This window comes from Ostrinia furnacalis, unplaced genomic scaffold (genome assembly GCF_004193835.3).
Source record: "Ostrinia furnacalis isolate ACB-3 unplaced genomic scaffold, ASM419383v2 OfSCF0154, whole genome shotgun sequence".
NCBI lineage: Eukaryota > Metazoa > Arthropoda > Insecta > Lepidoptera > Crambidae > Ostrinia > Ostrinia furnacalis.
The window spans coordinates 194,293-210,934 of NW_021130393.1; the positions used below are offsets into that span (position 1 = coordinate 194,293).

At 36.8% G+C, this 16,642-nt stretch overlaps 1 protein-coding gene across 2 annotated transcripts in view; it reads right to left on the minus strand.

Annotated features, from left to right (window-relative positions):
* The window catches only part of LOC114352881 (protein eva-1), a 36,310-nt gene extending 28,664 nt beyond the window's left edge, over positions 1–7,646 (minus strand). For both annotated transcript variants that reach the window (XM_028304644.1, XM_028304636.1), the window contains exon 1: positions 7,262–7,646. In XM_028304644.1, coding sequence (XP_028160445.1) covers positions 7,262–7,346 — 85 coding nt within the window. In that variant the 5' untranslated portion in view covers positions 7,347–7,646. The remainder of the gene's footprint in view (positions 1–7,261) is intronic.
* Positions 7,647–16,642: the final 8,996 nt, after the last annotated feature.

Below are 16,642 nucleotides of genomic sequence, written 5' to 3' on the forward strand. Positions count from 1 at the left end.
TTTATATCAAAATATATCTATAGTTGTCAGAGCAATAATTATACAAGACAAACGCAGTGAAAAGTTTTATTTTTAATGGATTTCACGGCTCTGCGTTTCGCAAGTTGCAACTAGTTGATAGGTGTAACAGGTCCCATATTGTACAGACGACAGCATATCAGACTTAACATTTTTATTACAAACTAGCGACCGCCCGCGACTTCGTACGCGTGGATCCCGTTTTACCCCCTTCATCTATCATACCTACGCGGTTTAGATTTTTCATACAAATGTTTTTCCCCGCTAACTCCCGTTCCCATGGGAATTTTGCAATATCCTGTTATAACTAAGCTTTTAGTTTACCAAGGTACCTGCATGCCAAATTTCAAGCTTCTAACTTAAGCGGTTTAGATTTTTCATACAAAAGGATTTTCCCGCTAATTCCCGTTTCCGTGGGAATTTCGGGAATTCCTTGTTGTAACTAAGCTTTAAGTTTACTAAGGTACCTGCATGCCAAATTTCAAGCGTCTAACTTAAGCGGTTTAGATTTTTCATACAAAAGGATTTTCCCGCTAATTCCTGTTCCCGTGGGAATTCCTAAGTAGACTATAACCTGCCCAGGAGTATGAAAAATAATTGTACCAAGTTTCGTTAAAATCCGTCGAGTAGTTTTTGTTTCTATAAGGAACATACAGACGGACAGACAGACAAAAATTTTACTGATTGCATTTTTGGCATCAGTATCGATCACTAATCGCCCCCTGATAGTTATTTTGAAAATATATTTTACGTACAGAATTAACCTCTCTACAGATTTATTATAAGTATAGATTCGCCCCTATCACAACTGCATAAGATCTCACAGCGTTTAGCTTGAAGTGCCGTGTATCACGACACTTTGTTAAAAGCAACGGACCGTAGTGTCATTATGTCGCACCGTCTACCGGCACAAAAGAGTGGAAAAGCGCGTATATGTTACGTGTATTTTTTTAACCTACAACGTTGTCCGTACCGGATAAAGTTTCAACCACACCAACGCGTGCAAATCGCCATCGCCGGCGCGATCAATGGCAAATGACAGGTCGCGCGACCCATGACAGTTCACGCGACCTGTCATTTCCCTATGATCGCGCCGTGTTCGTGCCGGCTATGGCGATCTGCGCGCGTTGGTGTGGTTGAAGGATAAGGGAATAAGGTAATCCTAAACTTTACGTTACGTTTTAACTATAAACACCTAATTTAAACAATTACAATTAAATTAGCTGTTACCTCTTAGCAATGGTTTGTTTTTTCGTGGATCACGGTGCTGGTTGTACAGATATAAGATGTACCTGTAACACATTTTGTCAAATCTCTCTGTCCCCTAATAATACAAAATAAACTACTAATAGTTTTGTCAAATATCAAATCCTTGCCTACAGTCTAAAAATCCAACTAACCTACTTAATTACTTAACACGTGTAAATCAGCCTTTAGAGCAAGTTTTCCCAGCAAGATAATTAATTGGAATCCAAGTTATGAGAAAGTTTTTATTGTGAAAATGTAGAGTTCACTGTACTTTCTCTTGTTTCTGAGGGTCACACCCTCGTGTAATATGAATGTAATACCGTTTTTTATGTTATTTTGTTTTTACTTAAATTAGGTAATTAGTATTTTTTGGGGTCAGTCAAAACCTACTATGGTTTGGATTTTATGAACAGAACTAGCGGCCGCCCGCGACTTCGTACGCGTGGATCCCGTTTTACCCCCTGGGGTAGAGTTTCGTAAAATCCTTTCTTAGCGTCATAACATCAACCATGCATGCCAAATTTCAGCCCGATCCGTCCAGTGGTTTTGGCTGTGCGTTGATAGATCACTATGTCGGTCAGTCATTCAGTCAGTCACCTTTGAGTTAATTTTTATATTTAGATTATCGTGTGATTAAATCTAAATTGGTCTAGCTGCTACAAGAAATCAGCCAATACCTTAGTACAAACATAAATAAGTGGGAATTAATCCCGGCTGAGACATAAATCTTAGATCTACCGCTCTCTCAAGTCCAGGTTGGGATCAAACTAGTAGCTTGGAAGATTTTTAGAGGATGAAATGCACAAAGTTTCTTGTTGCTTTAATTAGAACTTGAGCATTATCCTCAGTGAGTTTCAGGTTGCCTAGTTTCGTTCCGTTTTGTTACTAAAACAGAGAGGGGAAAAAGCTAAAAGCCAACATTAAGGGAAGCGAGGTGCCTCTATATCAGCCTTTCCCAAAGTGGGCAATAACGCCCCCTTAGGGAAAGTAGAAAAAAAATCGGGGCGTTGTGTAGCGTGTGACTTGGGGATTTGTAATTTTATCTACTAGAAAGACTCTTAGGCTTCAACCATACCAATGCGTGCAGATCGCCATTGCCAGCGCGATCAAAGGCAAATGACAGGTCGTGCGACCTATGACAGTTCACGCGATCTGTCATTGGCCTTTGATCGCGCCGTGATCGCGCCGCCGATGGCGATCTGCACGCGTTGGTGTGGTTGAAGTTTTAGTAGACACCAACTGAGCTCTTGACTACAAATGGGGGCGCTAAAAAAGAATTTATTCTCTAAGTGGGCAGTAGACAAAATAAGTTGGGAAACCTTGCTTTATATCAACGCCGCGATTGAGTGGCGATGCGCTCGCGTACCAAATGCAGCGAACGTGAGAAGAATGAAACTGGTACGTTAAATGGTATGTTAATTCATAAACTGTAATTAAATTAACATAATGCATAGAAGTGGGGTCGGTATGGGAGTTTAAATCGATATTTTATTAAACATATTAGTGCCTGTATCCGTGCACTGTGACCTAGATTAACCAATGACGTCCATTTCCCCAAAATGATTCGTTAATAACAGTTAAATTTTCCAATAAACTCAAGTATGTAAAAATATTCATACACTGTGTTTCACACAAGTGTATTAGATTACCTTACGCTTGACCTAAGATAAAAACAAAATTATCATAAATGGTCAATAAAGTACGTTAATTTAAAAGTTCCTTTTAAAATATAGACCAACATCTGTACAACGACAAAATATGAGCAATCGCAATTAATTTATTATAATTAATTCAATGCAGTTTCATGGGCCAGTGACCTAATTTACATCTCGCTGCGTTTATTATAAGTTATTGGGCAGTAAACGTGTGTTAAGTATTTTAAGTAACATCTGTGATCGAACTAAATAGATATCATCATCATCATCATCATCATTTCAGCCATAGGACGTGTGGACGTCCTATGGCTATGGCGTGGGGAGGCCTATGTTCGACAGTGGTGTTGAACATAGGCCTCCCCCAATGATTTCCACAATGGCCGGTTGGTTGCGGCCTGCATCCAACGCTACCTTTATGAGGTCGTCGGTCCACCTTGTGGGTTGAATAGAGGTATATAGAGGCTACAAATTATTTGTATTATGACTAAATTCGAAATTCAATATTAAATGCATGTTTTAATAACAACATTTTACAGTAGTGTTTTTTATTATGACTACATATCTTTCATTAAGTATATTTGGACCATGTTTGGACCCAAGAGTCAAGTATGAATCTATGTACGCACTAACATAATTATTTTGTAAGTCACTTGCGTTAAATTGGCAACAAAATCTCCACCATCTTGTACCAAATTAGACCCTCAGCAAACATTGGCCGCAATATTCCCGGAGTCTCGTTAAAACATAATAATATACATTAACTGGCCACCTAAATATTCGTAAACTATTCCAATTCATTACATCTTAACGGGGAGTTAAAGTTTCGTTAACCCACCCCTAGATTTACTTTGCTAGCGATGAAGTTGGCCAAACTTAATTAAACTTTTCTTCTATTATGTTAATAAAGTACCAGACAATAAAAACCGACCGCTTAGTCCGTGTGCCGGTTGTTTACGGAGGATAAAACTGATTTAGCTGTCAATAAACAAAGAGCAAGTACGACTGGCTTAATTTAACTTTCGAGTAAGCACTTAGATGATTTAATATCTTTTTATTACTGAAATTGGCTATTTAACTTTCAATTAGGTTAATATTTTGCTTCGTCTTTACTTCTTTGTGTCGGATTGTAATTTGATTTCTGATTGGATTGTATGTCTGTCAGTTTACGGCCCAATTAATAGCAGTAAGGTCGGTTTTAACATGGTAATTCTGTCCATCCATCACTGGTTCAAAGTCGTCACAGGGACCGCAAAGGCGTACAGTGTGTATCAAAGTGATAGCGATTGCGATTGCTATAGATTCTGAGACACACTGTCACAGTGAGGAAGCAGAGCTACGGGACTATTCTATAAACAGAGTTGCCAATCAATTTTGATGACTAAAGGACATATCATGAGAATGTGGCATCTTGTGTACCATTTTGCTACAAAACTTTCATATGTCGATGGTACTATTCTCATCTTCGTAAACGGTTGGGTCTGAATGATAAGTGACTATCGTGAAAAAGATACATAATAACTTTGGAGGGTTAATCTTGTTGGTATAGGCCAAGACGTAAAAATTGTTTCTGATATTTTGTTTTGATTTTCTACCCTTTTCTAAGACGCATCATTTCAGCGGTATACCAAGAAAGGGTGAATCCTCCCCAAAGAATTTCGATATTAATATTATTTCGGGTAAAATTGCTATGATTTGCGTATAATTTTGCCAAGCCAACAGATAAAGCCGGCCACAGGTTTCCCTTATCCAGTAGCATTACTTAAAGATATTAAGTTAGCTTTCAAATTAATTTGATTCACTTTGTCTACTCAGTCGGATTTCGTAATGCCAAATATCTTTTAAATATTAGCTTCAACCGTATTGCGAGAGCGTCTTATTATGATGGCGAGTAAGGGTGAAGACACATGAGCGTTATTTTTAAGAATATAATTACCGTTTTCTTAAAGCGTGCGGTATGAGTGCTCCTATTTATTGACCATAACATTTTTATCTCAGATTTAACAAATTTTTAAACTTCATCGCAATGTTTTAACATATTTTAAGTAAAACTTCCTCGATTTTTGTTAAGATTGAAGCAAGGATCACTCAATCCATATGGATGTGCATATGCACATTACATAAATGATAAAAGTATTTTGGAATTACCGTTGCGTATTATCTACAAGAAAACAAAGATAAGAGGTCCACCTTTTGCATCAATTTCGTGAAATATTATCAAATTAGTAAGACCGCTAACCGTTTTGTTGTGCTGAAGTGGTGATAAGGCAAGCGTAAACATGTAAAAATATCTTAAAAAACGTCCAATTACCTATAGATTTACAATTTATAATAAGTTTAAATTAAATTCATGTAGCGATATTGAGTTACAAACTTGTCCGCATGGATCTACTTTGTGTGATGTACTTTTCGCTAACTGTTAATTATTTACAAGGTGATGAATTTCTTTTATAACGTTTAGAATACAGGACATAGCAACATCTTTTAATGTTCTGTGGTCTAGAAGGGAGCCACACAATAATCAGCCGTGAGTCGTCGTAGCCGAATGGTAAAGCTCTTTTAGAGCGCTTTCACATTTAGGCGATTTAGCAGCGCGACAAACGCGCGACAGACGCGCTGTCGAAAATGTTATACTATGTGACAGCGGATGCATGCCTTCACATTACAAAAACGCCGCTGCCGCGCTGCTGTCGCGCTACTAACGACCTGATGTGGCTGATGTGAAAGCGCTCTTAAAGCTTTTTTCGTCACTGACGTGGCCGATATAATCACATTTTTATATCGGCCAATCGGTAATTTCATCCCGCAATTAGTATAGTGTGAAATATTTTATTTTGTGGTGGACGATGTTTGTTTTTGAAACATTTTAGAGAATAAAAATAGTGTGTCAATTAAATTAAATAAGTTTGTTAAACAATTTAAATAGTTAACTAAACTATAAATAAGTAAATATTTAAAACTAACTAAACAAACAATTTTTCACTTATTTTATCCTCTCCATGGGTGAAGATACACCAACTCTACTTTAATACTTCTTTTTTCTTTATTTTCTTTTTTTATAAATTTTAACATCTTTTTATAAAAATATTTCTGTTTAACTTTTACTTTACTTTTTATATTTTTATGTAGGTAGGTATAGTTATTCAAACTATAGTTAATTGATGCCTAAATTACATACAAATCAGGTTGGATATCTAGTGTCAGTTACGGTCAGCTTAGTGCCGGTTATCGGGCTGAACTAATACCCTATGACGTATGGAGCGTCGATAAAGATGTCACGGGTTAATTGGCTACAGTTTTACATGTAAATCCATCAAAAACATATTCTTGGAACGAAGTGCAGACGGCGTACCAACAGGAACAGTGTGGCATTCTTATGTTGTTGCAATAAGTGTGATTTTGCAACTGAAGTATAGTAATATGTCGACTTATGTATTTTGCGATAATTTTGCGAATTTTTATCGACCTATAATCTTTTATAACAAAGCAATACAATGTTCTATCACTGTTTCATCAACCCCGTTTAATGCTTTTAATCAATACCAAAATGATTATTTTACAAAAAGTTAAAAACAAATCCTTCACTAATTATGAGAAACGCTGTTATTTTAACACTAATTTATGCTTTATGAATAAGAAAGAGAACTAAACTATAAATAATGATAGTGTTAAACTTAATGAGCTATAACCAACTACTCGTACGTAACAGACATGCACACTGCATAGCCTATCGTGCCCGCCAAAATCTAAATTCAATTAGTTTCAACAACCAAAAAAGTTGGCATCCAACCAAAAAATGAAACGCATGCGCCGAAAATATTCAAAATTTATTTTTATCATGCGCTCGTTATTAAGGAGAGAAAAAAAAAAGTTGAGTCTAGTGTTTGAGAGATAAAAAAAGCTTAACACTAATAAAATGGTGTACTAAACTAGTTAAACGTATCATACAAGAACAAAGTATAAAAAAGTTTTAATATTAACTTAGTCATTAACAAAATTACTTAATTAAGCTATAAAAAGTACTAAAACTGAAGGAAACAATAAATTTGAATAAGTATCTTAACAATAAGTAATTAATCGGTCTTTCATAACCCCAAATACTTATCGTTGTCAAAATAATTAATCAAAGTGCATCAACTCTAATGAAACTAGGACATGTCGACATTAAAGGCATCAAAGCGCTGTCATATTGCGCGAAAGACATCTCATTAATTAATTACTGATACCACACTGAATATATTCGTCGCCGCGGCCCTCGTTGTCGCTAACGTTATTAACTTAACGCCATTAGCCGCCAGTCGACGGAACCGCTTGTAATTATGTTTGCAATAAATCGTACAGACCCATATTATCAGAGTTAGAGCAGGAAGGGCTCGGGAAAACCAGCAGGAAGCCGAAGCCGAGCGCGATTACCCCACACACGTTCATAATGACCACGTTATTAAAAAAAGTCCCCAAAAACACTGCGAAACTACACAAAAAAGACTTTAATCCGAGTCATTTCAATAAAAAGTTCAGCACTGGCCGGTAAAAAACACGCCGCCGAAAAAGTTTGATTGCGTTCGGAAACGCACGCGGCTGCCAAAACTTTCCCGCCGCATGTGACGTTTGCCACGTGACAACAACATTCAGTTCCGTTATGTTGGCAGCAGGGCGTGTGGCCACAATGACTCCGGACGTTCGACTGACGCGACCCGACGGCACAACGCCATACGACTATTGGTCACGACTGAGGGCGAGCCCATCAATTTAGCTTGACGTTTCAATGAAAACCCCCTTCTTTTTTCCCCGGAGAGAAATTACGGAGTTTCGTCGGGGTATAATTAAAAATGTGTATCGATTTCGAAGATATTAAACTTCAGTTTGTGTTTTAACTGGAATAAAGTGAGTTGGAAGTAATAATAACTTACTTTTAGCGCGAAAGTTTTAAGCTTTATCCGAGCGTTATCTGCTTCTTGCATCAAATATTTCATAAATGGGCTGTTAGAGAGTTGTAATATCTAAAACGGCAAAAAAGTTACGCAGCTACATAATTATCTCTTATCTTATTTACAACTATAAATATTTCACATTCACAGCATGTGTCTGTATTCATTAAAATCGATAACTCTGATAGCACCAATGCAATCACAATCGCTTAAAAATACTCATTAAAAACTAGTGTTGCCATTAAAAAACAATGTTAAATAAGAAACGGTTCCGGCGAGAATTGAAAGCACTTTAAACATTCATATCGAGGAAAGCACGGTTGTTGCATATTTATTTTTTAATGCCCTGCCTCACTGTTTACATTTTCGAACTAGGTTGAAATTAATAAAATCCATTTTCCACTGGAAACTGGTTTTTCAACGCGATAAGACGGCGGGCAAGAAAAAATGTAAAGAACTGGAACGTTTCATTTCTGTATTGGAAACTCGAATTTATAGTGAGTCCGAATAGTTATTACAGAGTTAAACTACGTTCAAAGAGAGGCAAAACCCGGACACAGGGTTTTCTTATGAAATTATTTGATGTTGACATATTGCGTACCAAACTTTATCAAGTTGGTCGCAAGTTTTACACAGTTTTCCGACATGCGTAACTTATGTCTAACATTTACGAATACTTTTGGTCAGAACTGAAACTTGCCCTTAATTGAAATATAAGAATTCTTATACATAAATATACCAAAATCGACTTTTAATTAAATCTTTTGATCAGTCCATATAATTTATTATGATTAATTAATTCCGCTTTCTATCCATTGTTCGATTCTTAATTCGGAATGGATGAGTACAACAGAGGACTAAATGAAAATTTCTCTTCATCTTCCGAGAACACGCCATTTGAAGCGTCAATATTGTTGAAATGAGTAAGTTTTTGTATTTTACTTCCTGTGAAATGCGTATTAATTACATTCAATTAAACAAATTTGCCTACGGATAATCGAGACTCATCAAAGATAACACCTCAGAAGATAGCATTAAGGCTAATATTACTTTAGAATCGCTGATATTTGAAATTGCGATCGTTAAGGACACGAATTTTATTAATTTTGTATGTACATATTTAATTGCAGAAGTTTTAATATTTAGGTACCTACTTATTAAATATCGACTACTTTAGTTTTTGTACGCTCGAAAAGTATCAAACTCATATATGGCATTATGGAGTAAAATGTTGAATTTTAGCAGTTACCTGTAACCATCAGTAATGACAAAAAAATCCACCCTTAATTGGAAACTGCACGAATATTATGCATATTTACGCCGCAGCAAAGCGCATTAAAATTAATGACGTGAAAATTTGATCCGGTGTAGGTTGTGTGTCTATGTATATTCCATAGCACACCATAAAGTTAATATACCTAGCGAAATAGAGCAACAAAGAACTAAGCGAACGAGATGTCACTAGCAGCAACTAACACTGTGTGATAAAAAGAGATAATGCCGTCGCGTCAATCACCGTCATGTTAAACAGAACCGTTTTTTGCAACTATTTGACAGTATGTTAGCACTCATTGAGTGATTGAAATGGTGGATGTTTATGAGAAATGGTGCTTCAGGAACGTGGGACTGGTTCGGTGATTGATTATTGGTACAAAACAGTGAAATAATCCTGACCAATGACACACAAACGACATTCAGTGTCATCCAAAATCGGTTTCGTTTGACAGCTCGTGGTTGTTGCTCTATTCAGAAGGAATATTAACTTTATGTAGCATACGCATTTAGAAAAAGAAAATATTGTACCCTCATTTGTTACCTTTTTTTCCGGAATAAAACCCAAACTGATAGGACGTGCGATAACTTTTTGTATTTCTACATATTCGAAGTTATCCAATGGTAGATCGAGTACAATTTTTCCATATTGTTCACATCCAAAGACTACATCCCATTCGATTTTCGTTTCTTTCCGTAACTGGGACTCTACTTACATACAATATCAATATTGCAATACAGCTAAGTGTGTCTCTTATTTACCCTATATTTCTAAGAAAGATGGATGAGTGGAAATTATTTTTAGGAGTAAACCGCCTGAGTTCCTTGAATAGAGACTGTATTGTGAATTATTTACTTGAATAGTGAATATGCCACGCCAACCTGCGTATGCGCACAATTATGTGACAGCTGCAAACAAATGCCAAAAATAAGAAGAGTCATGAAATAAAATAAGTAACATAACCCTTCATCAATGAAATTCCATTTTATAGGCCACTGAATTTTTTTATGAACGATACCTCAGATCTTACTTCAAGTGCCTGGTGGGTCATTTACAACGCTTGACGGGACAATATGTTGAGGATTTGTAATTTCAAGAAAAATTTGAGTAAATGGTTGCTATCACTGACACTTTACGATTTAAAAGAGTTCTTTGACTTGCTGTAGTTTTATTCTTCTTTAGAATCGTCGCTAATATCGTGGTGTTTCTAATTTAATTTTTGTATGCTAATAATTTTAGCTAATCATGTATCGTTCTCACTGTCTGTACCTAACATCTTTATAATACCATGTTTAATTGCAATAAATGATTATGATTATTATTATGATTGTAATTTAAAAAAACACGAAAAGTCGAAGAACGTACATAGTTTGTCTGCTAGCACATATCCTGCAGAACAAAGCAGACATTAGAAATAGCTTGTTCAGTTTAGTTACTGCACTGAGCTGCCTTGGGCGTGAAACAAACACTAGTGCTACAAAGTGGACTTTCCTGGAAGAGAATATCACTTACCCATTAATTTGTATTTTGCCAGGCAATCAAGATCTCTAACTGGTACCCAATAGGTCTTAAGCTAGGAATCTTATCACAAAATAATCTTTGAGACTCTATAAAAAGTTTAAACAAAAAGAGTCCAAATGTTTTTTTGATAAAAGTGATATAATAGGTAAATGCGACCTGTTTGTATATCTCAGCGGTTTATTTTTTGTTAAAGGCTTTTTATATTTTGTTGCATCTAAAACTTCTTCTTGGATACATTCCAGTGATATTCAACGTAACAAGTATGTCTTCTCCCAGCTTTTCTTGAAACGTTAAATAATCACACCTATTACAACTACGTTCGTTTGTTACAGACAAATGACGTCCACTGCTGGAGAAAGGCCTCCCCCAAGGATTTTCACTAAGACCGGTCCTGCTCCGCCTGCATCCAGGCACCACCCGCGACCTTCACCAGTAGGCCTAAGATGCGCGCCGCGATAAGCAGTTGTCACGCCATTTTGTCGAATTTCCCCATACATTTTGACGTCGATAAAAGTTATCACGGCGCACATCTTACCTTTCATCAACCTACCTTTTTTATCCCTAACGCTTCTCGCTCTACGTAACTACGTAAGTTACCACAAATTTTTAACTTGACTTTCTGTTGTACTCACATAACCATAAAAGACAACTCGGAATGCGGCCCTGAGAGCTTTTATATTTCTTTTTCAATAATAAATATTATCTATAGCATGTTATTATATCGGTAAACATAGCATGTTATTAGCCGTGTGGTGACGGCAGAGTAGAATACATTTGTCACCAACCCCTGCTCTTCCCGCACGGGTGATGTCGTAAGAGGCGACTTAGGGACTACACATCAAACAGAGAACGGGCAGCAGCGCTCTCTGAAAAACATCCATCTTTTAAACTGCGATCTCCAACCCGCCTGCCAAGCGTGGGGATTATAGCAAAACCCTCCACTATCGTGGAGGAGGCTCATAGTCCAGCAGTGGACTGTAAAGGGCTGTTGATGATGATGTCGGTAAAATTATTATGGTAGTAATGGGACACCTTTCCGACTACAGCAACTAAAATCTTTGGAGACCATGTCTTTGTGATTTTCCTGGTCATTTTGTTTCATTTCTTGTGACACACATAGCCGCTGCGATGCGGTCTTTACAGTCTACATATTCCCACATTATTAATCCTATAATCCAATGCAAAAAAAAAGTAAGAAGACCCAAATACGACCCTGGCCAGGCGTTTGAAGCTGTACCAATCCAATAAAATGAGATGCCACTTGAAACACAAGGGAGAAATGAAATAAATACCTACACATCCAATATCGACGAGTCACCGACGTGAATTTATATCTCCCAAAGCTACTATTTTGTGCGTGCAAGAGATTTTTTCCCTTGTTGAGTACACAAAACCTTTTCACTTTCATGTCACAGGCAACTCGAATTGTTTCGGCATCCGTTAAAGTATTTGCCAAAGCCTCTCTCGTCAAATCCAACAGTTTCGCAGGATATTGGAATCATAGTTGCGTGTCGTCGCGAAAATTACTGAGCTTACATGTGTAAGAGGACCCACAAAGAAATATAACCCTTGGCACATTGCTTATTGGGTATAATAGCGCGTGTATTAAAACCATAGTGGGACTAGATACAGTAAGGTGGCCACTTCAGTTCCCACTACCTTATCAAGTTGAATAAATTTATTTATAATAAACCCTACTTTACTTATCCGCTCATGTAGACTAAGGCTGAGTGCTACGACAAAAATCTGTCAAACTCCATACAAAAAACACCGGTTAATTGTTATTGTTACAGTTAAAATAAGATATTGCAACTCATCCACAATGTTAATGTAATTAAGCCTCATTAATATTTATGGAGCTACGCTAAAAAAAATTTTTTTTTTCAATATTCTACCATTTTGTCGGCGTGATTAATACATATACATACCTCCACAAAATTACAGCTCTCAAACCAATGCATTAACTCATATCAAGCAGTGCTTTGCAGCACTATTCCCTCAAGATTAAAGCAGTGTAACTTCTGATGGTGCCATTTAATCTATTCCGTGTAAGAGCATGCTGTCAGAGTAAATACAAATGAGTAGGTCATCTTCATAGAAACGCACGGGCGCGGTTTGTATGTGAGCGCGCCAATACGTATGCGGCGCGCACGCACACACTGACAAAATTTTACGTGGATTAGCGGGGAGCCAGTCGGGGTTGCGCCGAATTTTGTCAGTGTGTGCGTGCGCGCCGCATACGTATATTGGCGCGCTCACATACAAACCGCGCTAGGTGCGTTTCTATGAAGATGACCTACTCATTTGTATTTACTCTGGTTTTAGGCAAGCCTCCAATTTCGGGATTACCTCCCCTACGTCCATTATGATACTGTCACCGCTTGGAGGTCTAATTCGGCGCCACTGGGGCGTTAATAGATACGAGAATTATGAGATAACGGTCCACCTATGAATTACGAAACCTTTAGTGGTAACCTATCCAGTTTATTATATTTTATGAGTATATTTTTAGGGTTTCGTACCTTAGAAACCTGTAGCATCACTAGGTCACTCAAGAGCGCATGGATAATGTCTATTTGAAATTGATATCATATACCTACTTAGGAATTGCACACTCTTCAAATTGTCGTCATATACCCCCGGTTTCTGAATTGGGATTTTTAGCTCTCTATCTCTCTTAATTTAAATCGCAATACAAAAAGTGCGCAATGAAAACAAATTGTTTTTTTTATCATCTACATTTCAGTAGCAATTAAGTATACTTTATTGATCCAATACGTCTTATACTCGTCTGTATAGAGATAGATATCCGTATACGATTTATGTGATCTCGTTTACGATATGAAATCCCCATGCTTCGAAAATACATCTCCTGTACATCAGATGATGGACATGCACGCAGCGATTAGGACGTCACACGCTAGACTGACCGCCATTCAGTAAGACATGTCACCAAACATGCCAATACTGTAAGACAGAGTAAGCTGGATCGTAAATTATGATGTACATCAAGGAAACGATCCTTTTGACATGGAAGAAATCCTTTTGTTGTAGTAGGATTGGTAGGTATATTAATAGTATTGGTATGAGGTTGAGAACTCACTACGCTCATCATTTCCCGAGATGTTGTGAGTGTGTGTCAGCAGCACCCACCAAAGTAAAGAAAACAATCAGAAGCCAACAACTACTTCCCAAAGTTCTCCTAAAATTGGGCGATTTTTTAATTTTATTTAATAACTTTTGCCTACGACAGTTAACCACAACATGCGGAATGCTAACGTAAGATGCTCTTCAATATGTTTCAACTTTAGACCCTTTATTTACTTACCCATTAAATTATTTTTTTAGCAACAAAAGTGACCAAATGTCCTTCTTAGAGGTCCGATATAATTTCGTATGGATGGCAAATGGATTACTTAATACGATTTCACACCAAACGTTGATATTGCATATCAGTACAAAATAGGTACTGGTTGAGCCGCGAACATGAGATAGTACGAGTATAAGTAAAACAAATTTATCTGCGTTTTCATATTTTGTTATTATTGCAAAAAAGGTCAGATGCAAGCCTTGATATCCTGACCGTTTGCACCGTAGTCACGTAAAAAACCAGTAACGTTTTTATTAACAACGGCTCAAATTAAAACAACGGAGCAAAAAACGTGCAAGTAGTCGGCAGCATAATAAGCCCGAGCCCCGATATAATAAATGACTTATCTGAATAATTTATTCAACTAATGAAAAGTTTACTTCATTATTGGCTTCCGTATTTATTACGTTTTATTGAATGGATTTGCTGTTTTTCTCTTCGTATATGATGAAGAATTTTCATTGATAGAATATTCTATACGAAATTTATTAATAAACAAGCATTACTTAGGCTCTATATGTGAAAACATGTTAATGGTTAAAAGTTTCCTAAATTGTAAAATTCCTGCAATAAATATGTCCCTATAAAGCAGTGGTTCTTAACCTTTAAGTCACGAGGGACCATTTTACCAAATTTCTGTCTTGCAGGGACCACTTTTTTTTTTCAAAATCCTATGAAAGGGGAGGTCGATTTCTTGCCCACTGTGCGCCGTTTGCGTTGTGTTGACTCGACTCATCACGTCACGTCACTTGTTTTTATTACGATGTCTTCGTGGACCACTTGGAATGCCTCCAGGGACCACCAGTAGTCCTCGGACCACTGCACCGGTTAAGAACCACTGCTATAAAGCCTTGATCTGAAGACATAAATAAGGTACTAATAAGGGTTAAAGACATGCTGAAAACATTGCAACGTACGCGTACCTACCTACCGAGTGGCAAGCCAAGGGGCACATTATACTCGTACCTTTGCGAGATCATGTGCTACGTTGTAAAATTTCATATGAAAGTAAACAATGACTTAAATTCAACGTTATACAAAAGTAGAGAAAACCTTTTCTTTGTGTCTTGGTCCTAATTGATTTTATTGTTACCTGAAGGCTGTCTCTACGTCTGGAAACGTTACTTAGCTGTAATTCTTCTTAAATATTTCATGACTTCTTATTTACATACACAGACATTGAGGCTTATAAAGTAAAATATTTAATACGATCTTTATTCAGGTCACAAAAAAAGGTTTCTGAAAAAGCGAAATTGTTTTGTCGTCCAGATGGTGACTTTATGGCTGAGTTGCACCACCTTACTTTGACAGTAACTATAACGTTAACCGATGTATTTTGTATGGAGTTTGACAGATTTTTGACATTTGTTAAAGTGAAAGTAAGATGATGCAACCAAGCCTAAGTGTTGTGTCATGTCTTCATTCTTCGTGAATATGTATATCACGAGCTGGAAGACGTAGCGTGGGCAGGCCTCCTACTAGGTGGACCAACGATCTGGTAAAGGTCGCGGGAAGAGCCTGGATGCGGGCAGCGCAGGACCGTTCATTGTGGAAAACCTTGGGGGAGGCCTTTGTCCAGCAGTGGACGTCATTTGGCTGAAACGACGATGTATATCAAAATCTCACTTAAAAGTAAAATAACATTCATTGTAATAATAAAAAAAATCTTACATTAATGCGTGGAAATTCTTGAGAGGTCTTTATCCAGTAGTTGACGTCTTCCAGCGGAGAAGAAGTATGCTTCTTTTATTTATTATTTTATTGTTTTATGATAAAAACCTAATGAAGCCTCAAAATCAACAAGACAACGCCAACAAATAGACTTAACTCATGTGTTGCCGTGAAGATTACCAAAGATTTAATTAATAGTAAACCGCTTAAAGAGCATCCCAAAAGCTAACTCATTAGCCAAGACTTAATAGTTTCCAATTATGAGCACGTTGTAGGGCTGTCAACTGCTTTTGATTTGTTAATCGAATAATTAATCGATTTTTATAAGTACATATTCATGGTCAATGAAACAATGACACAACAATTTAATTGAAATGAAACGTTACTTGAATACGTGCGAAAAAATCTAATGAACAGGTTAAAGGTAAGAGCAAATAATTCCGTTTTTAATACTTGGAAAAAGTGTGAGAGGCCTTTGTCCAACAGTGGACGCCCATTAGACTGAAACGAACGAAATAACTTGGAAAATAATTTCATAAAACTGACTTTTCTTTGCGCGCGACGTTACCAGTTCCTTCGTTCTACAATACATAGGTATTTTCGACAAATACCTACTACAAGGATTTAATAAATCATAAATAATCGATTATGTTGTATTCGAGCTAAACCACTTTACGAATCGATTATTGTAAATATCAGTTGACATCCCTAGTCCGTAGTTAGCGCTCCCTTGTGTATACCCGTGAAATCTTACACGCCGAGCGAATTAATGTTGGGATAAACATTTATAAGTTTGCATAAGTACGTTGTTGTTTTAGGTGCTTTCTTAATATTACAAAACTAAGTATTTCTTTACAAGTAAACTAGATTTTTGAAATAAAATCTTTTTAGAACATAACTTGAACTGGTAAGTTTTTGTTTTGATGTCAAAAATTATCTTAGAATTTCTATAACGAGAGAT